Below are 21,860 nucleotides of genomic sequence, written 5' to 3' on the forward strand. Positions count from 1 at the left end.
AAGCCCTAGCACATCTTTTGGTGCAAAAATGAATATAAGACACTGTCTTATTTTCGGGGAAAGACGGTAGCAGCAAGCGCTCTCTGCTTTGCTTAGAGGGTAGAGTTGGGGAAATTCCGGGAGGCAAGCCACTTCTGTCACTTAATGGTGCTTGTAGGCATGTGCCTACAGTGCCTTATGTTAAATTCGGGCCTATGGTTTGATGACTGCATATCTGGATAAGACAGAAGAAGTAAGGCAGTCAGTCAGAGAAGTGTTCCAGGAAGAGAGTTCATTAACCAGAAAACTTAGTAAATGACAGTCAATGGAATGTTTAACCACTTCAGCCTACAGTCCATTTTACCTTAAACGCCAAAAGCCATTTTTACCAGTCAGCACCCCCCCCCCCCCCCCCATTCATTTGGCCATAACTTTATTACTTCTTTATCACTTCTCACTCTTGAATGATCTATATCGTTTTTGTTTTGTTTTTTGCCACAAATTAAGCTTTTTGTGAGCAGTACTTGTTTTCAGTAATTACTTTATTTTCTATGCATTTTATAGGCACATGCAAGAAAAAAAAATATATTATTTCTCAAATTCCATCCCCTATAGTTTTAAAATAAGCAATGTTACTATAAATAAAACCCTCCCATTGTATTTGCCCATTAGTTCTGGCTATCACAATATTTAAATTATGCCCCTAATAATATGTATGTTTATCGCTGATATATTATTTAGAAATAAAGGTATATTTTTTTCTGTTTCAGGCCTTTTTTTTTTGTGTCCCGTCTATTGTAAGCCTTTATACACTAAAATAAAAGTAATATACAATACAATACAATATACAATAACATTTCTATAGCGCTTTTCTCCCATAGGACTCAAAGCGCTAGTAATTAGTAGGATGAAGTATTCACACAACAAAAGTTATATTTCTGCAAATGCCAAACTGAACAGGTGGGTTTTCAGTCTGGATTTAAACACGTCCATGGATGGAGCTGTCCTGATCTGTTGAGGAAAGGAGTTCCAAAACGTAGGGGCAGCATGACAGAAGGCTCTGGGACCAAAAGTTTCCAAGTGGACTCTGGGTATGACTAGATTATTAGAACCTGTGGATCTGAGAATGCGGGGATTGCTACGCAGCTGCAACATATCTTTCATGTATCCAGGGCTCAGAGTTTTGCAGGCAAGTAGACAAGGGACACAGGAGGACAGGTGATAGAGGAGGACACAGGTACATGACATACATATTTAAAAAAAAAGCTGAGACCCTAAGGCAACTATTTATGGATTTTTTTTTTACTTATTTTTTTTTTTTTTTTACGTGTTTGCTTAGTTACTGCTTTGGGATGGTGCGTGGTAAACTTTGGAAGAGATTCAGTTTATTATTTATTTTATTGAAAGTGTGCAGTGTCTGCAATTTATCTTTTCAACACTAGATGGCGCTAGAAACACAATCCTCATTTACCAGAGAGTGTTTTCATTTCTTTCTTTATTTCTATTTTTTATTTTTTACTTTCGGTTTGTTCTTATAAATGGACATGGCCCCTGATCGGGGTCATGTCCATTTATTACAAGATTTCTTGGGATGTATTTGATAAGAAATGTAGGAAAGTGATGGATAGGATGCTATTTTAGGAATTACTACAGGGGATGTGTAGAGTCTTGGGAGTAACACCAGGGGTTTGGAAAGACCATTATCATAAAAAATAAAAATATCTTTACTTTTTCCCCAGAATGGATATCAGTGACTCCCCATGGCTGCCCAACACATGGAAATCTGCATCATGCTCAAGAAACTGCAGCAGTATGACCAGCATGAACAGTCAGTTACTGTGGATGGAAAATACTGAGGCCCTTGACTTCTGCAAATCCAGTAAGGGCTGTGGAATAATAATGATCAATAGCTTAGAAAATACTAATTTTAGACATCTTCCTTTACAGTAGAGAAATTGTATTGATCAAGATATTGTTATAATTAAAGAAATATTGAAAACCTATATTGGTGCTTCAGAATCTAAAGAACTCCCTAACTAAAGCTGCACATTTGCAGCGTGGGCAAATCAGATTCAGATAGCTTATAACTAAGGTATTGTAATGCTCTTACCTGCTAATGGTTCCAGCGAGGGCTCAGACAGCACTGGGCTACTGCAGGTAGCTTCCTCTTCCGATTTCTGCAGCGGCAGTTAAGCTGCTATCCAATTTGATCAGATTAATATAATCAATCTTAATACCGGGTCGATTTTATCAATATTATAATTGAATCAGAGAATTGATCATATGAACAATTGCCACCTTTAGTGTAATCAAAATAAAATCCGCCCCCCTTCCCTTTCATGGTGTTACCAGTATAAAAATCCCTCCCCTACACCCTTTTGTAAGCATGGCAAGACACTACAGGGAAGATGGGGTCGGGGGAGTGGCCTCTTTCCCCCATCCGAATAACAGAGCAGCGTAGCACAAATACCAACTCGAAATCTGAGTACTCTCGTCTCCTCTTCACTGCAGCCACTCAGTATGCAGCAATGTTCCTATATAGGCTCCCAATGTGACATGATATGCATTCAGGAGCCTGATGGAGGAATGCAGCTGAACACTGAATGGTGGCAGTGAAGATAGAAGAGACAAGAGGATCTGGACTTGGTAGACCTGATCTGCTGCTCTGATACTTGGATGTGGGGAGAAGGGTGGGCTCCTTTAGCCACTTTACTACCAAGTGCCATTTATAAATGGCCCACTGCAGTCAGTTCTCAATTGCAGCACCGTTAATAAACGGCGCTCGGTAATTGCAGCCATGTGATCACTGTGATCATAGGGGAGCTGCAAGCTGGAAAGGATCTTGTGATGATTTGCTCAGCTGCCTGTGCAGGCAGGCAGCTTTTTGACCATTGTTTTGATTTGCATGCTGCAGGACTCTGGAAAGAAGAGCTTCTGTCAGTTTTGCAGCTTGTGCTTGCAGAGGAATTTGCATACGTTGTCATGCAAATTGCCTGGCCACATTCATTGGAGGCGTGTACTATAAGGCCCGGTTCACATTAGCGGTGGCTATCCGGAATCGCCGTGCCGGAGCCGCACCGCATGCGGAACGGACGAAACGGACGCACGGCATAGCAATGTAAGTCTATGCCACCGTTCACATGCGTCCGTTTCGTCCGGACCGGAGCCGGACCGGATCCGGACTCCGGCGTCCGTTCCAACATGCGCTATTTTTTGGTCCGGCTCCTCCGGCAGCCGTATCCGGGGCGGAGCCGGACTGCACCATCCGGCCAATACAAATCAATGAGAACCGGATAGCGCACAACACACTGGCTAAAAATCCGGATGTTCTACCCCACTTCCTATGAGGATTGTTGCGGCGATATTGGATCGGGGACACATGGGCAAGCATTTTGGAGTGGAGCAGCACGAGCTGGAGATGTTGGCAGCATGTTGGAGGTGGAGGTGAGTGCTAAACAGCGGAGGGCCTGATTCCACAGGTCCCCCTTCTGCTGACCTCCCAGACCCCAACATTTTTTTTGTTTTTTACGTAACTTTTGCCAAACGGATCCGGATCGCATCCTGATGAACACCTGATGCAACCTGACCGGATCCGGATCGGATCTGGATCAGAACCGTACGGTTCCGATCCGGATCCGGTCCGGATCCGGTCAGGTCATCCGGTCCGTTTGGCAGACAACCGCAAGTAGTGTTGGGCGAACACCTGGATGTTCGGGTTCGGGCCGAACAGGCCGAACATGGGCCAGATGTTCGGCATGTTCGGCCCGAACGCCGAACTCAATGGGAGTCAATGGGACCCCCGAACATGCCCATTTTGGGGGCCCTATGGGGTCGCAGGCATAAGGGGGGAGCATGCCCCGGTCGCGGGGGGGGTCGGAAATTCCCCCCACCCCCTCCGCTGGCGCTCCCCCCTCTGCCCGCTTCTCCATACAAAAAGTTTAAATCAAGTTCAATAGTACCTGGCTGGTGGCACTGGCTGGCAGTGGAGTGAGGAGGAGGAGGAGTCCGAGTAGCAGAGTGACGTTGAGGCCGGGCAGCGGGCGGTTCAGCGCTAGTACCCTTGTGGTACTTCCGCCCTTTCTCTGACCTCACGTCCTCTGCGTGATGACGCATACGAGGGTACGCGTGACGCGTACCCTCGTATGCAGAGGACGTGAGGTCAGAGAAAGGGCGGAAGTACCACAAGGGTACTAGCGCTGAACCGCCCGCTGCCCGGCCTCAACGTCACTCTGCTACTCGGACTCCTCCTCCTCCTCACTCCACTGCCAGCCAATGCCACCAGCCAGGTACTATTGAACTTGATTTAAACTTTTTTTATGGGGAAGTGGGCAGAGGGGGGAGCGCTAGCGGAGGGGGTGGGGGGAATTTCCGACCCCCCCCGCGATCGGGGCATGCTCCCCCCTTATGCCTGCGACCCCATAGGGGGGCCGTATTGCGGCCTGTTCGGCCGAACAGGGCCCTGTTCGCCCGAACAGGGGCCCTGTTCGGCCCTGTTCGGGGGCATACAGAAGTTCGGGGCGAACCCGAACTTAAAAGGCCGAACACCATCAGGTGTTCGGCCGAACTCGAACATCACCCGAACAGGGTGATGTTCTGCAGAACCCGAACAGTGGCGAACACTGTTCGCCCAACACTAACCGCAAGTGTGAACGAGGCCTTAGTACTATGTCTTTCCCACAATGCTTCACTGTTCATAAGGATTTTGTCCTGTGTAACACTCCTGCCGGGAGTGTCAGCCATGCTCTTTGTTTGAAGTTCAGCTTAGAGTAATTCTTGAATCTGCGCTAGGCAGGTTTTTAGTGCAGTTAGGATTGTATTATCTGTTTGTATGTTCTGTTGCCATTGTCCTGTCCCAACGGTGGTCGAGAGGAAATGGTTCTTATCTCTGTTCTTGGAGTATAGCTGGTGCAGTGGTTGCTACCAGCTATCTCTTCTGTTCTGTCTCCTGGGATCGCGCTAGCTACTTTTTGCTAGCGCTGGGGATCCTTCTGTTCTGCAACTCTGTCTCCTGGGATCGCGCTAGCCACTTTTCGCTAGCGCTGGGGATCCTTCTGTTCTGTCTCCTGGGATCGTGCCAGCCACTTTTCGCTAGCGCTGGGGATCCTATCTCTCGTTTGTCCCTGTTTTCGTGTGTCTGTCTTGTCTGCTACGCTTGCTGGAGGCTCGGTGAGGTAACCGTTAAGCAAGCGTACGCGTCCTCTGTTTCATGTTTGTCTGTCAATGGTTAGTTAGGCGTGCTTGTCTCTATTGTGCTTATCACGTGGAGACCGCGCATAACCGCGTGCACTGTTGCGAATGAGTGCGGTGTCCGCGGTTAGCTAGCGTTTGTTATTTTCCTTGTTATTCTCATTGTATTATTTGCTGTGCCTTTGCTAACCTCGTATTCTGTTCTGATCTGCCTTGTGTCACGTCTGGCGATCGCACCTCTCGCGATCGCGTTCCTATTTCATATCTGCTGTTGTGTGTGCGCGGTCGCGGGGTGGCGACTAGATTGGCGCACACACATACAATCTGTCCCTTTGCTCGTTCTCATTCGCAATTGCCTCTCTTGCGATTGCGTTCTGCGCTTCGTACAAATTCCTGTCTGGCATTTGTGGAGGTACAGAGGATTGGTTCCTCTGCACTCCCCAGCGCCATCTGCCAACAGGAATTTTCCCTCTACGGGTGCGTAGCACCTTTTGCTGGGTTCCTGCAAATTATACGCTTGTGGAGGATTTCCGCCGTGTCAGCGCACGCGTTGTGCGCTGATCACGGGGAAAGTTCCACAATCGTTACAGATCTGTTCTCTATATATCTCTGGTTAGTAAAAAAAATAATAATAATAATAATTAAAAATAAAAACATAATAAAAAAACATTAAAAAAAAAAACAGTATTTAAAAAAAAAATTAAAGTGGACCTGAAGTCTTGCACAGGACAGAAGGAAAACAGAGAAATGCATCCTGTATGTATTGAGAGTTTAGCCTGCCTAAATTACCTCTCATTTGTGTCTAATCACAAGCTGTAATTTGATCTCTCCCCTGTGTCACCTGACTGCCATGGCAGAGATGGCAGATAAGCTCATTTGAATGCACGGGCTGTTAACAATGTGGCTGCTTCTATGAAAGCAGGAAGTAGAAACAGTGCAGCTTTATTTTAGTATTTGTATCAGCTGTAACAAAAAAATGTTTTGTGTTATGCTATTGTGCATCTTTTAGGGCAGAGAGGACGTTCTGAGTTCAGGTCCACTTTAAAAAAAAAATGAAATAAAATAAGTTAGGCCATACATCAGGTGACTTGGTTGCCAATCGACCATCCAATTTGATTATTATAATCGAATCGGATGAAAGTCGGTGTCAACAAGATGCAACCAATTTTGTGCCGAAACTGGTCACATAAATTAGTTGAACATGCTGCAAGATGTCGGGCCTACGTGGTCTGTCAGGTGCATGGCAGTAACTGCGAGCAATATTGGGATGAGCGATGAAACCCACGATGCTGCCCCTCCTAATGCTCAATTTACCCCTCCCTCAGTGCCCTATACAGTACCTGTCCATGTCTGCTGCTTGCTCCGAGATTTGCCCTTTGTCCATACATGCGGCCCAAGTGGTTGCTGGAGTAATGTGGGTGCACGTGTGTCACACACGCACCACATGCATGCCAGCAACCACATGGGGCGCGTGTATGACTGAAGGATGGATCCCGGATCCAGCGGCAGATAAGCAGCATGCGCGTACAGGTAATGGGCACTGGGCACTGGGAAGGTGGGGGAGGGGCACATTAACCATTAGGGTTAGCGTTGGCACAGCGAGGCAGCACTTGTGGTGTCACAGGGCCAATTCCTGATCGATTTCAGCATGAAATCAGTGGTGCTTGTCACACGCTCGTGATCACAAGTCGTTTTTGCTGATCACAAGGTCGTAATCGACAATCGTGATTGGCTCTCGATCACAATTGCCACTCACGAATGCACTTGTGATTGCACTTGTGATTGTACTTGTGACTTGACTTGTGATCACAAGTTACTCGTGATCACGAGTTACTCATGATCACCAGCTCGTGATCGCAGTAGTCAGGGAAATGTCGTTGTATGACGTCATTGGGCCAATCAGAGGGCCCCCAGTAGAGGCCCTAGCAACCAATCAGAAGAGGGGAGCCTGGCCCTCCCCTCCTTTATATAAGGAGGCAACCATCTTGAGGATCTCGTCCTTGCTTGTGACTCTGTGGTACTGAGAGCATCTTCAGTGCTGCTGTTCATCTGAGCAAGTGCTTTTCCACTGTTAAACCCAGCATTTTGCATCCTAAACACATTTCCAACACATTTATTGTATTGCTGTATAGACAGATAGTGATTTAATTGTGTTAGTCAGTCAGTGTAGCTGTAGTGTATTTACTGTATACAGTGCTAGGCTAGCTTAGCTGATGTCTGTGCAGGCTAGGTCTGCTAGGTAGCCTAGTAGCCTGTAGGTAGGTTGAGGATTAGTTTTTGATTATTTATCAGTTACTGTGTTAGTTTAGTGTTAGATTTAGACTAGCATTAGCACACAGTCAGCAGCATCTGTCTCTCAGTCTCACTGTGATTCTGCAATAGAGATGGCCGAACGTTTCCCCGGCAAACTTATTCGCGTTCGCGGTGAACCGCAAACACATAGCGAGTTCGACCCGCTCCCTATACCACATCATTGGGCTAAACTTTGACCCTCTACATCACAGTCAGCAAACACATGGCAGCCAATCAGGCTGCACTCCCTCCTGGACCCCCCCCCCCCTATAAAAACGATGCTGCGTCTGCCATTTTCTCACTCAGTCTGCTGCCAGCTTAGTGAGAGAAGGGAGAGATTGCTGGAGAGATAGGGAAAGCATTAGTTAGGTCTTGTTAGCTTGCTTGTTGCTGAAAAGCACCTCTTTTGAGAGCTAATGTTTATGTGATGTGGGGTCTTTTTTGTGTGTGTGTGTGCCACTGACACTGCATATACAGCCTTGTCTGTCGCAGCTGGCCCTTTTTATACTGCGCCAGGCCCAGCACAGTCATTGCATACCTTTCAATGCATCTGTGTGACTGCACACTGTATTATACCAGTCACTGCATACCTTTCACTGCATCTGTGTGACTGCACATTGTATTATACCAGTCAGTGCATACCTTTCACTGCATCTGTGTGACTGCACACTGTTTTATACCAGTCACTGCATACCTTTTACTGCATCTGCATGACTGCACACTGTATTATACATGTCACTGCATACCTTTCACTGCATCTATGTGACTGCACACTGTATTATACCAGTCAGTGCATACCTTTCACTGCATCTGTGTTACTGCACACTGTTTTATATACCAGTTTGTGCATACCTTTCACTGCATCTATGTGACTGCACATTGTATTATACCAGTCAATACATACCTTTCACTGCATCTGTGACTGCACATTGTATTATACCAGTCAGTGCATACCTTTCACTGCATCTGTGTTACTGCACACTGTTTTATATACCAGTTAGTGCATACCTTTCACTGCATCTGTGTTACTGCACACTGTTTTATATACCAGTTAGTGCATACCTTTCACTGCATCCGTGTGACTGCACACTGTATTATACCAGTGCATACTTTTCACTGCATCTGTGACTGCACATTGTATTATACCAGTCAGTGCATACCTTTCACTGCATCTGTGACTGCACATTGTATTATACCAGTCAGTGCATACCTTTCACTGCATCTGTGTTACTGCACACTGTTTTATATACCAGTTAGTGCATACCTTTCACTGCATCCGTGTGACTGCACACTGTATTATACCAGTCACTGCATACCTTTTACTGCATCTGTGTGACTGCACACTGTATTATACCAGTCAGTGCATACCAGGCATGCTAAAATGTACCCAAATTTGATTCGACTACATTCGAATTCGGGTCCGGGGCAAATTTGGATTCGAATTCGATCGCGACCATCTAATTCAATTCGAATTTGATTCGTGATCGGTAACTGCATTCGGGAAAAATTTGTGTTCGCGAATTCGGATGGCCGTTTTTTTTTAAAGGGAAATCCTATTTAAATAGGTGTAATTTAAAAAAAAAATTTATGGAAAACTTTTTTTCTGCATTTCTTGTTTATTCTTCTTTACCATCTTCACCTTCTTCTTTTTGTTCTCTCCATCTTTTCTTCACCTTCTTTTTTTGTTTTACCATCTTCTTTCTCGTCATCAATCATTCCTATCATCTTCATCATCTTCTTCTTCACTTGCATATGGTTCTTCAAGTTCTTCTTCTTCTTCACCTGGTTATTCTTCTTCTTCTTCACCACCACCATCTTTTTTTGTTTGTTTGTTTTGTGTTCATATTCTTCCTCTTGTACCCAACTTAATGTTTTTTTCCTTACAGAACTCTAATGTTTTGAGGCGTAATAGCTAGTGGCGCATGGCAGCAGCGCATAATTCTGTGGATCCTGGTGGTGGGAACACAGACAGCAGGAGGTTAAATACAGCAGCAGCAGGAGGAGCAGGAGGAGGAGGAGTGATGTTTTACAGCAGGCAATGTAACGGGCCATGGTACCTAGCGTTGGTAGCATGGCTGTAAATAAACAGCAGGAGGTTCCGGACAGCAGTCGTGAAGCCCACATTGTGTCCAATGCACAATTTGGACAACACAGTTTTTAATCCAGACACCACAATTCGAATTTGATTTGTGATTGGTAACTGAATTCGGGAAAAATTCGTGTTCTTGAATTCGGATGGCCTTTTTTTTTTTTAAATTTCATATTTAAATTTATGTATTTTAAAAAAAAAAAAATTGATGGAAAACTTTTTTTCTGCATTTTTCTGCAATTAAATAAATTAGACAGTGAGTTGCTGTGCTCCTGCTGCTGCTGCTGGATGAACAGGAGGGTGGGATGCTGCTGCTGCAGCTGCTACTGCTCCTGAAGTCTGTGCAGTGGCTGTCTGGCTCTGACCACTGCCTGCGCCACTGTCCTTCAGCTTCATAAACTCACTGTAGTCCTTAAAATCTAAGTCTCTAAGTGGGTCTGCAGGCAGGAGATACTCAACTTGTTGAGATCGCGACCTCTGCTGAGACTGACATCGCAACTGTGGCAAATTGCACGGGTCTTGTTCACTTCGCACTTACTAAAGAACCTCTAGACTGGGCACTTCAACTTGCCCTTCGAGCTTTAGGGCTGGGGATTTTGTTTTCCTTTGGAGGGTTGGGGTTTTTTCTGTTTGCTTGGAAGAGGTTTGCTGCGGGTGGTGGTAGCGGCTGAAGCAGCAGGCTGTGGCTCCTGCCTTCCACGCCCTGTGCTGGCCGCCTTGCTGCTGCCGCACCTCTGTGCCAGAGACGCCTCCTCCTCCGATGACGAGCTGCCTTCAACCAACTGTGCTGGTGGTACTGGTGGCACATAGGGTGGATCCAGCACATCATCATCATCCCCAAACATCTCCTCTGAGCCCGCCTCAACCGGCTCCTCTACCCCAACATCCCCTGCATCACGCCCCTCCTCCTCAGTGCCAACAACAATCTCCTCCACCTCAAAGTCCTCCTCCTCCTCCTTGTATGATGCCCCATCATCTCCTCCTCAAACTGGGCAACCACATCGCTCAAAATGCTTGCGGTCCCTGGAGTGAAGAGCGAGCTCATTGAGGGCAGGCTGATCGCTGGGGTCGACATGACCTCAAGCAGTGGTGGAGGCCTACTGCGGACCGGAGTGCTGGTGGTGGTGGCACTGGTCTCGCTGGTGCTGGAGGTCTGGCTGGAAACGGTGGCTTGCTGCTCCGCCATCATTTCCACCACAGCCTGCACCTGAATCTCCACAATAGGCCGGGGGCGACGCCCCGTCTCAAAGATGGGTGCAACACGCTGCTGTTGCGCCTCTGCTCCCTCCTCCACAACTCTGCGGTCAGTGGCTGGCGGCGGACCAGTCACAGACCTGCTGGTGCTGGCAGTGGCTGCTGCAATGGCGCTGCCTCTCCTGCTGGTGCCTCGCCCTCTACCTCTGCCAGTCATTGTACAATTATACAAATACAATAAGAAAAAATATATATATGTGTAGAAAAGGGCGGGAAAGGGTGTAAACTTTAATAAAGAGTCTGGGTTGGTGGTGACTGGTGGTGATGAGTGACAACAAAAAATGAAAGTTTTTTTTTTTTTATTTAAATAGTAGTAGTACTACTAACAGTAGTCACTAACAGTAGTCAGTAACTAACTCATGTGACAGTGAGTGGCAATTAAAGTCGGTCACACACGGTCGGATGCAATCAATCAATAGGGTCGGGCAGATGACAGTCACAGATCACAACAGATGCTGGCCTGTGAAGTAACTATTACACAGTATAGAAGCTAATAAACTCACAGACTAACAGTAGAAATTAAGTAAACTAGTAGTAGTAGTAGTGGTAGTAGTAGTACGCAACTAACTATAATCCCTAGTGTACTAAACGATAACTAAGTTGTGTGGCAGACAGTGAGTGACAATTAAGTCATAGTTATGGGCGACTTCAACTTTCCAGACATTGACTGGAGTATTAAGGCTACCCATTCTGGTAAAAGCAGCAGATTTCTGGCAGCACTACAGGACAATTACTTGACTCAAATGGTAATGGAACCAACAAGGGGGAATGCGTTACTGGATCTGATCATTTATAATAGACCAGAGAATGTATCAAATGTGTAGGTTCAAGAACATTTGGGAAATAGTGATCACAACATGATAACGTTTGATCTGGTGACTGATGGGCCACGGGGTAGTGGGACCACTAAAATTATGAATTTTTAGAAAAGCAAAGTTCAATCAACTTAGGCAGGCACTAAGTTTGGTGAACTGGGATAATGTACTACAAGGGGAGGACACTGAAGGGAAATGGCAAGCTTTTAAACTTATTCTCAATCAATATTGTAGTATGTATATCCCATATGGAAACAAAATGTCTAGGAATAAAAAAAGGCCTCTATGGATGAATAGAAAGGTTAGAGATAAAATGAAGCAGAAAAAGAATGCCTATAAGGTTCTAAAACAGGAGGGGACCGAGGCTGCACTAAGCAATTATAAGGAGCGCAATCAAAATTGTAAAAAAAGAAATTAGGCTGGCAAAGATCGAAGCTGAAAATCAAATGGCTAGGGATATCAAATCTAACCCAAAAAGTTTTACAAGTACATCAACTCTAAAAAAAGAAAGTTGACTGTATAGGACTCCTAAAGGATGAGGGTGGGAACTCAACGGTGGATGACCAAGGTAAGGCAGAGTTATTAAATGCTTTCTTTGCTTCTGTCTTCACAAAGGAAACAGCACTGTTGCAAATTACAGAGGCAGAAGGGTCTCAATCTTCCAACTGTAATATTAAATACTTAAAGGGAAGGTTCAAGCAAAATAAAAAAATGAGTTTCACTTACCCGGGGCTTTTGCCAGCCCCATGCAGCCATCCTGTGCCCTCGTAGTCATTCACTGCTGCTCCAGTCCCCCGCTGGCAGCTTGCCGACCTCGGAGGTCGGCAGGACACATTGCGTACATTTTTACGCATTCCCGCTAGTCCAGGAACATTAACACATACATTTTTTATGCGTTACTGGTTCAATGCGTAAATTTTTACGCATTGAACCAGTAATGCGCAAAAATGTATGTGTTAATGTTTCTGGACTAGCGGGAATGCGTAAAAATGTACGCAATGCGTCCTGCTGACCTCCGAGGTCAGCAAGCTGCTAGCGGGGGACTGGAGCAGTAGTGAGTGACTACGAGGGCACAGGATGGCTGCATGGGGCTGGTAGAAGCCCCAGGTAAGTGAAACTCATTTCTTTATTTTGCTTGGACATTCCCTTTAACGCAGGAAGAAGTAAAGGCAAGACTAAATAAATTAAAAAATAGACAAGGCACCTGGCCCGGATGTCATGCATCCTCGGGTCCCAAGGGAATTAAGTTCAGTTATAGATAAACCCCTTTATCTTATCTTTTGTGACCCTCTTTCAACTGGCAGAGACCCAGTGGATTGGCGTACAGCCCACGTTTTCCCATTATTTAAGAAGGGCAAGAAATCAGATCCAGGAAATTATAGACCTGTAAGCTTAACATCAGTTGTATGCAAACTATTTGAGGGGTTACTAAGAGATACTATACATGACTTCATAGTAGAAAATTATGCAGGAGAACAGAGGCGCCAAAAGGATAAAAGGAAGCTAAATGAGCTTAAAAACCAAACTCTTGGTAAATAGAGGAGGGAGTGGTGGACTTACCTCCTCCAAGTAGACACACAACGACTGTAGTAAAGACAGTCAATATATTTTATTTATGAACTCCAAATATGCAACGCGTTTTGTAGGTTTGATCTCGCATCATCAGGCAATAACAACGAAGCAATAGCATATGTGGTCAGTAGAAGAGCCAGGCACAGAGGTGCCTGGCTCTTCTACTGACCACATATGCTCTTGCTCCGTTGTTATTGCCTGATGAAGCGGGATCAGACCTGCGAAACGCGTTGCATATTTTGAGTTCATAAATAAAATATATTGACTGTCTTTACTACAGAGGTGCCTGGCTCTTCTACTGACCACATATGCTATTGCTCCGTTGTTATTGCCTGATGAAGCGGGATCAGACCTGCGAAACGCGTTGCATATTTCGAGTTCATAAATAAAATATATTGACTGTCTTTACTACAGTCGTTGTGTGTCTACTTGGAGGAGGTAAGTCCACCACTACCTCCTCTATTTACCAAGAATTTGGTTTTTAAGCTCATTTAGCTTCCTTTTATCCTTTTGGCGCCTCTGTTCTCCTGCATAATATTGAGTCCACCCTGGGTGGAGGGTTGAACCCCTTTTTTCTCATCTACAGAGAGCGACTTCTTATTCCTGAGTGGGGTCAGGAAAATCTCCCCACCTGCCTTTACAGTGGTTGCCTAATGGTAACCCTGGTTGGTGAGTATTAATATTTACTCTATCTAGTAACCATTTACCAGTACATATTTCACTATTGGGGCTCTTGGTGTTCCTTGTTTTTATCATAGTAGAAAATTATCTTATTTCTCAGCATTAACATGGGTTTATTAAAGACAGGTCCTGTTTGACTAACATGCTCAGCTTTTATGAGGTAGTGAACGCTAATGTGGATATTGGGAATGCTGTAGATGTGATATACTTGGACTTTGCAAAGGCTTTCGACACTGTTCCACACAAAAGTCTGGTGCAAAAGTTGAGGATGCAAGGACTGGGGAAGAGTCTGTGTGCATGGATAGGGAACTGGCTAATGGATAGAAAACAAAGAGTTGTGGTCAATGGATCATACTCAAAATGGGAGACTGTTAGCACTGGGGTCCCACAGGGGTCTGTACTGGGTCCAGTGCTCTTTAATTTATTTATTAATGACCTAGTAGATGCAGTAGTGAGCAATGTTGCTATTTTTGCAGATAATACAAAATTGGGCAGAATCATCAACTCTCAGGAAGATAGTGTCATATTGCAACAGGATCTGGATAGTATGACTATATGGGCACGTACATGGCAGATGAAATTCAATGTTGAAAAATGTAAAGTCATGCATTTTGGTCGTACCAATGGTCTAGCACCATACAAAATAAATGGGATACAGTTGGGGACATCAAACTTGGAGAAAGACTTAGGAGTACTCATCGACAACAAGTTAAATAATCATACTCAATGCCAAGCCGCTGCAGCTATAGCTAACAAAATTCTGGGATGCATTAAAAGGGAAATAAAAACTCGAGATGCTAGAATAATATTGCCCCTGTTTAACTCTCTAGTAAGGCCACATCTGGAATATGGAATTCAGTTCTGGGCACCACATTACAAAAAAGATATTGCAGTTTTAGAGCAGGTGCAGAGACGAGCTACAAAATTGATCCGTGGGATGAAAGGTCTCACTTACCAAGAAAGGTTAGGTAAACTGGGTTTATTTAGTCTAGAGAAAAGACGCCTTAGAGGGGATCTAATTAACATGTATAAATACATCAGAGAGCAATATAATAGCTTGGTGGATGAGCTTTTTGTCCCTAGGCCTTCTCAGAGGACTAGAGGATATGATCTGCGCATGGAGGAAAAACGTTTTAACCATTTATTTAGGAAAGGGTTATTTACAGTAAGAGTAATTAAGATGTGGAATGCATTGCCACAGGAAGTCATTATGGCAAACTCTATACCTGCATTAAAAGGGGGCTTAGATGCTTTCCTTGAAAGACATCCATGGCCAGGGGCGCCTCTAGCCATTTTGTCACTCCAGGCGAGAAAACCTGTGGCGCCCCCCCCCCCCCCCCAGTCTTCAGCCACATGAAACCCCCCCCCCCCCCCCCCACACACACACACACACACAATATTATACTATATTTTCAATCTTTTTTTGATCGATTTCTCATAGAAGTGAATGGAAATGGATCGGACAGTAAATCTGAAAAATCTTATTGTGTATTCCCAGCATCACACATCCTGGGACTGTTTGTTTACAATAGCATTTAAAGGAGAACTGTAGTGAGAGGTATATGGAGGCTGCCATATTGATTTCTGTTTAAGCAACACCAGTTACCTGGCAGCCCTGCTAAGCTATCTGCCTGCAAAATCACACCAGAAACAAGCATGCAGCTAATCGTGTCAGATCTGACAAAACTGTCAGAAACACCTGATTTGCTGCATGCTTGTTCAGGGTCTAGGGCAAAAGGTATTAGACGTAGATGATCAACAGGATAACCAGGCAACTGGTATTGCTTAAAAGGAAATTAATATGGCAGCCTCTATATACCTCTCACTACAGTTCTCCTTTAAAGTGACCCCAGAGATCACAAATTACAACATTTTTTACTTACCTGGGGCTGCCTCCAGCCCCATAAGCATGGATGAATCCCTCGTCATCCTCCCATTGCCCTCTGTTCAGCGGTAATCAGTGCTGACCTTCTGTGTATGCGCAGAAGACCCCGGCAGACATCACTGAGCCAAATGCCGGAGCTGATTATCGCTAAAACAGAGGACTGCAGGAGGATGGCGAGGGAAGAACCGTGCTTATGGGGGTGGAGGAAACCCAGGGTAAGTAAAAAAAAAACTTTATAAACCGTGACCTCTGGTACACTTTAAAGTGGACCTGAACTCAGAATGTCCTCTCTGCTCTTAAAGATAGGCAACAGCATAATAATTTTTACATTGAACCTGAGATGAGAAGCGTCCCAAGTTCCATACTTACCTGGGGATTCCTTAAAGGAGTTATCCGGGCAAAAATAAGAAAATAAACGCTACTTACCGGGGGCTTCCTCCAGCCCCAAGCGCCCAGCATGTCCCTCGCCGCAGCTCTGCCTGCAGCCGCTCGCCTGCGCAAACATCGCTGTCAATCACCGCCACGTGGGCCGGAGCGGACTGCGCAGGCGCAGTAGTTCTGTGCCTGCGCAGTCCGCTCCACGTGGCAGTGATTGACAGCGCCGCTCACGCAGGTGCAGTACAGGCCGACCTGGAGGCCGGCCTGACGTCATCGCTGGGGACCGGGACAGAGCTGCAGCGAACGGCTGCAGGAAGAGCTGCGGCGAGGGACATGCTGGGAGCTTGGGGCTGGAGGAAGCCCCCGGTAAGTAGCGTTTATTTTCTTTTTTTGGCCGGATAACTCCTTTAAGCTCCGTTAGGGCTGCTCGTCCCTCGCCATCTCACTGGGTGACTCCTGTCACCTGCAGTTGTCCCCGAAAGCCTGGCTGCACTCCATCGCGCATGTGTGGCTCGGCCAGGCGCGCTCCCGTCCCTATACTTGTACTGCGCAAGCACCGATCCCGCCCAGGGACAGGAGCGCACCTGGAAGGGCCGCACATGTGTGACTGAGCGCAACTCGGCCAGGCTTTCGGGGACAATTATGGGTGACTGGAGTCACCCAGGGAAATGGCAAGGGACGAGCAGCCCTAACGTGTTTAAGGAAGCCTACTGTAAGTATTGTACCAAAGACGCTGCTCGTCTCTGGTACACTTTAAACAAAACATTTCTTTGTTACAGCTGATACAAATCTTAAAATAAATCATCACTTTTTCTACTTCCTGCTTTCATGGAAGCATACATATTGTTAACATCCTGTGCTTTCTAATGAGCTTATCTGCCATGGCATGGCAGTCAGGTGACACAGGGAGGATCAAATTACAACTTGCGATTAGTAATAAATGAGGGGGGATGAAATAGGCTAAATCTAAATACATACAGGGTGCATCTCTCCAAGTTTTCCTTCTGTCCTGTGCAAGAGTTCAGGTCCACTTTTTTTTTTTTATTAATGCAGCAGCAAGAAGTGATCACAACTTTAGCCTACTATGGGCATGGGCTTCCTTGCCTCAGCACAGCACTCCTAATGCAGCTAGGGATGAGCGTAATGACCTAATTACGAATTTCCGAAATTTCGCGAAATTACTACAATTACGATTTCAGCAGTAATCGAAATTTCGTAATTTTCGCAAATTACGCAAATTTTCGTAATTACGATTACGAAATTTAGTATTTTAAAGTTTGCAAAGGTTTCTATCCCTGTAGATGCCTAAAATGAATAACCAACCAACCTTCTCTCTCTCTCTCTCTCTCTCTCTCTCTCTCTCTCTCTCTCTCTCTCTCTCTCTCTCTCTCTCTCTCTCTCTCTCTCTCTCTCTCTCTCCAGAGATTTGTAGTATTTCAAAACCATACTCACATTCATGACATGTCCAGGGATCAAACCCAGGCCAACCACATGGAAGACAGCTATGCTCACCACCATACCACCAAACACACACTAAATACACTGCTAACCTAAATCTTACTTGTAGACAGTCATATGAGACACATGCTGGGTGCAGGGCTTTGTGATTGGACCATGCGATAGAGTGAGGTGCAAAAATGAAATCATGCCTAGCAGAGGATGGTTTCACAGTGCTAAATGCTAGGCTGGCTGTGGTGCAATTGGTTAGTGTGTCTGGCTGGTAACAGCAAGGTTACAGGTTCGATTCCATCCAGGCATGTCTTTTCCTTTTGCGTTCAACAGTTGTCCAAACAGAGCCAACAGAGCCCCAGATAGCCATGTAGAGTTAGGTCACAGCTAGCCTGGCTGTGGTGCAATTGGTTAGTGTGTCTGGCTGGTAACAGCAAGGTTACAGGTTCGATTCCATCCAGGCATGTCTTTTCCTTTTGCGTTCAACAGTTGTCCAAACAGAGCCAACAGAGCCCCAGATAGCCATGTAGAGTTAGGTCACAGCTAGCCTGGCTGTGGTGCAATTGGTTAGTGTGTCTGGCTGGTAACAGCAAGGTTACAGGTTCGATTCCATCCAGGCATGTCTTTTCCTTTTGCGTTCAACAGTTGTCCAAACAGAGCCAACAGAGCCCCAGATAGCCATGTAGAGTTAGGTCACAGCTAGCCTGGCTGTGGTGCAATTGGTTAGTGTGTCTGGCTGGTAACAGCAAGGTTACAGGTTTGATTCCATCCAGGCATGTCTTTTCCTTTTGCGTGCGTGCGCTGCGCCATTGAACCCCATGGGGTATTTTGCGTGCGTAAAACTTTACGCATGCAAAACTTTGTGCTCGGTGTTTGGACAACTGTTGAACTCAAAAGGAAAAGACATGCCTGGATGGAATCGAACCTGTAACCTTGCTGTTACCAGCCAGACACACTAACCAATTGCACCACAGCCAGGCTAGCTGTGACCTAACTCTACATGGCTATCTGGGGCTCTGTTGGCTCTGTTTGGACAACTGTTGAACGCAAAAGGAAAAGACATGCCTGGATGGAATCGAACCTGTAACCTTGCTGTTACCAGCCAGACACACTAACCAATTGCACCACAGCCAGCCTAGCATTTAGCATTGTGAAACCATCCTCTGCTAGGCATGATTTCATTTTTGCACCTCACTCTATCGCATGGTCCATGGTCCAATCACAAAGCCCTGCACCCAGCATGTGTCTCATATGACTGTCTACAAGTAAGATTTAGGTTAGCAGTCTATTTAGTGTGTGTTTGGTGGTATGGTGGTGAGCATAGCTGTCTACCATGTGGTTGGCCTGGGTTTGATCCCTGGACATGTCATGAATGTGAGTATGGTTTTGAAATACTACAGATCTCTGGAGAGAGAGAGAGAGAGAGAGAGAGAGAGAGAGAGAGAGAGAGAGAGAGAGAGAGAGAGAGGGAGGGAGGAGGAGGAGGACGAGGAGGACTGGCTGTGCTATTCATTTTAGGCATCTAGAGGGATAGAAACCCTTACAAACCTGAAAAAGTAAAATTTCGGTTGGAGACACGAAATTCGTCATTACGGGAGTGAAATTTCGATTACGAAATTGTAAATTACGATTTGAAAATTAATTACGAAATTACGAATTTGGGTCGTAATGTTAAATTTCGCATTCGTAATAAAAGCAGTTCAAAATTTCGGCTCACACTTGTTTGGGGGGTCCGGGAGGGGAAGGGGGAGAGAGAGAACAGTACACATGCAAGGCCGGCCAAGGGGGGGCTCAGCAGGGGGCACAGACACAGTAGCCGTGCAATCTTCCTGTCCTCCCATCCATGCGGCGCCAGCCAGGAGAGTCACGCTGCCTTCAGGCGGGGGGCGGAGTTAGAGGTGGCGTCGCACACACACACAGTAAACAAACTGCGGCTGCTGCTAGGGAGAGGGGTGGTGGGCGGGCAAGGCGATTTGGAGGAGGTGGAGTGGGCGGGACTATCCACCGAGACTTTCCAGCTACTCTATTGGCTGGGCCTGGGCGAGCGGGGGGGTGGGGGGGGGCGTGCATATAAGCGGCAGAGCACCACGTGGTGTAAATAAACCACGATCGCCGCCGACAAGCAGCTGATTTTAATAGCGCGATCAGCCGCACGCAGTCAAACCACCCTCCGCAGCAGCGTGCCCGGCGCCTCCCTCTCTTCATGCCGCCTCAGGCACCCGCTTGTAGTGCCAGCCGGTAAAGGCGCCCCTGTCCATGGCTACAATTAGTAGGTAATGCCCAATGATGTTAATCCAGGGATGTTATCTTTTGCCATCTGGAGTCGGGAAGGATTTTTTTCCCCTTTTGGGGCTAATTGGACCATGCCTTGTAAGGGTTTTTTCACCTTCCTCTGGATCAACAGGGATATGTGAGGGAGTAGGCTGGTGTTGTACCTTGTTCTCTGGTTGAACTCGATGGACGTATGTCTTTTTTCAACCAAAATAACTATGTAAAAGTCGGTCACACACGGTCGGACGCAATCAATCAATAGGGTCGGGCAGATGACAGTCACAGATCACAACAGATGCTGGCCTGTGAAGTAACTTGTCAGAAATGGTTTAGATACCTCTGCTGCGGGAAGCGGCGCAGCCTCCGCTTCTGTGTCTGACGTCGCCGTTGCTGTTGCCGCGTCCCCGTGAGCCTCTCTCGCTCCTTCCGGCAGGCCGGGCCCCTCTCCTTTACACCAGCGCAGGTTAGCACGCGCGCGCACCAGGCAGCGTGATCTTTATGCGCTGAGGAGGCGAGTCAGCTGACTTGCTGGTCAGCTGACTACTGCTCACCGTTCCTCATTACTGATTGGTTGACTTGCTTAGGGCGGGTCATTTGGAACTGCTTGTCTGTATTTAAGCTTAGAGCTGTCAGTGGCTCGTTGTCTGTTGTTGCTGAAACTTCGCAGTGAAAGCTCTCAGACCTTAGTCAGATCCGTGTGTGCTTGATCCGGCAGGCCCCCAGGGATTCACACTTAGCTTAGGAATTATTATTATACTGTACTATTATTATTACTGTGTATGATCTTTGCCTGTGCCTCCGACTATTCACTGCCTTCTGATTCTGTACCTTTGCCAATCTGATCTGTTGCCGACTTTAGCCTGAACTCTTACTCTGATTTAGCCTCCTGATTCTGTACCTTTGCCATTCTGATCTGTTGCCGACCTCGGCTTGTATACTCACTATGATTTTGCCTGACGATTCTGTACCGCTGCCTGACCGACCTGTTACCGACCTTGCTTCTACGACCACTCTCTACTTTAATAATAGCCTCTGCCACTAAGGGCTATCACTTTGGAGTACTCCTGTATATTACTGTGCACTCAATCTCGTGTGATCACACTATAGAATACTGACTATTGTGCTGATAGAGCTCGCTCTGATCATCAGAAACATCACTGATCATTACATAACAACAGACCATTATCATTATGGAGGCCATAAGGGTGCAGGTTCAGGCTTTAAATGTAGCTGTGGAGCAGTTAACTACTACTGTCTCATCACAGCAGGCTCAGTTAAATCTCCTGTCTGATGCTGTACGCAACTCACAGGGATCTGCATCATCATCGCCTTCCCCTCGTGTACTTGAACCTAAGATGGCGCTCCCAGAAAAATTTTCAGGTCAAAATTCAGATTTCAGAAATTTTAGAAACAGGTGCATGTCCTATTTTGAGATGAGACCCCTATCGTCAGGCACTGAATTACAGAGGGTAACTTTGATTAAAACTCTTTTACACAGGGATTCTCAAACCTGGGCTTACAATCTGCCTGATGGTCACGAGGCCTTGTTGTCCGTTCAGGTATTTTCTAAGGCCATGGCGGTCATTTATGACGACCCCGACTTTGCCGCCACAGCAGAGAGAAAGCTGAAGAGACTCAGCCAGGGTCATGGTACAGTGGAAGATTATGCTTCTGAGTTTAGAAAGTGGGCAGTCTCTTCCAGGTGGGAACATTTTGCTCTACAGGGAGTGCAGAATTATTAGGCAAGTGGTATTTTTGAGGAATAATTTTATTATTGAACAACAACCATGTTCTCAATGAACCCAAAAAACTCATTAATATCAAAGCTGAATATTTTTGAAAGTAGTTTTTAGTTTTAGCTATTTTAGGGGGATATCTGTGTGTGCAGGTGACTATTACTGTGCATAATTATTAGGCAACTTAACAAAAAACAAATACATACCCATTTCAATTATTTATTTTTACCAGTGAAACCAATATAACATCTCAACATTCACAAATATACATT

At 45.9% G+C, this 21,860-nt stretch overlaps 1 protein-coding gene across 2 annotated transcripts in view; it reads left to right on the top strand.

The window, feature by feature from the left end:
* ROBO4 (roundabout guidance receptor 4) overlaps positions 1-21,860 on the top strand; it is a 1,158,575-nt gene that overhangs the window by 684,107 nt on the left and 452,608 nt on the right. For both annotated transcript variants that reach the window (XM_068240264.1, XM_068240265.1), the window contains exon 11: positions 1,719-1,858. In XM_068240264.1, the coding sequence (XP_068096365.1) occupies positions 1,719-1,858 (140 nt within the window). The remainder of the gene's footprint in view (positions 1-1,718; positions 1,859-21,860) is intronic.

The sequence above is a fragment of the Hyperolius riggenbachi genome, chromosome 6, assembly GCF_040937935.1.
Source record: "Hyperolius riggenbachi isolate aHypRig1 chromosome 6, aHypRig1.pri, whole genome shotgun sequence".
Taxonomy (NCBI): domain Eukaryota; kingdom Metazoa; phylum Chordata; class Amphibia; order Anura; family Hyperoliidae; genus Hyperolius; species Hyperolius riggenbachi.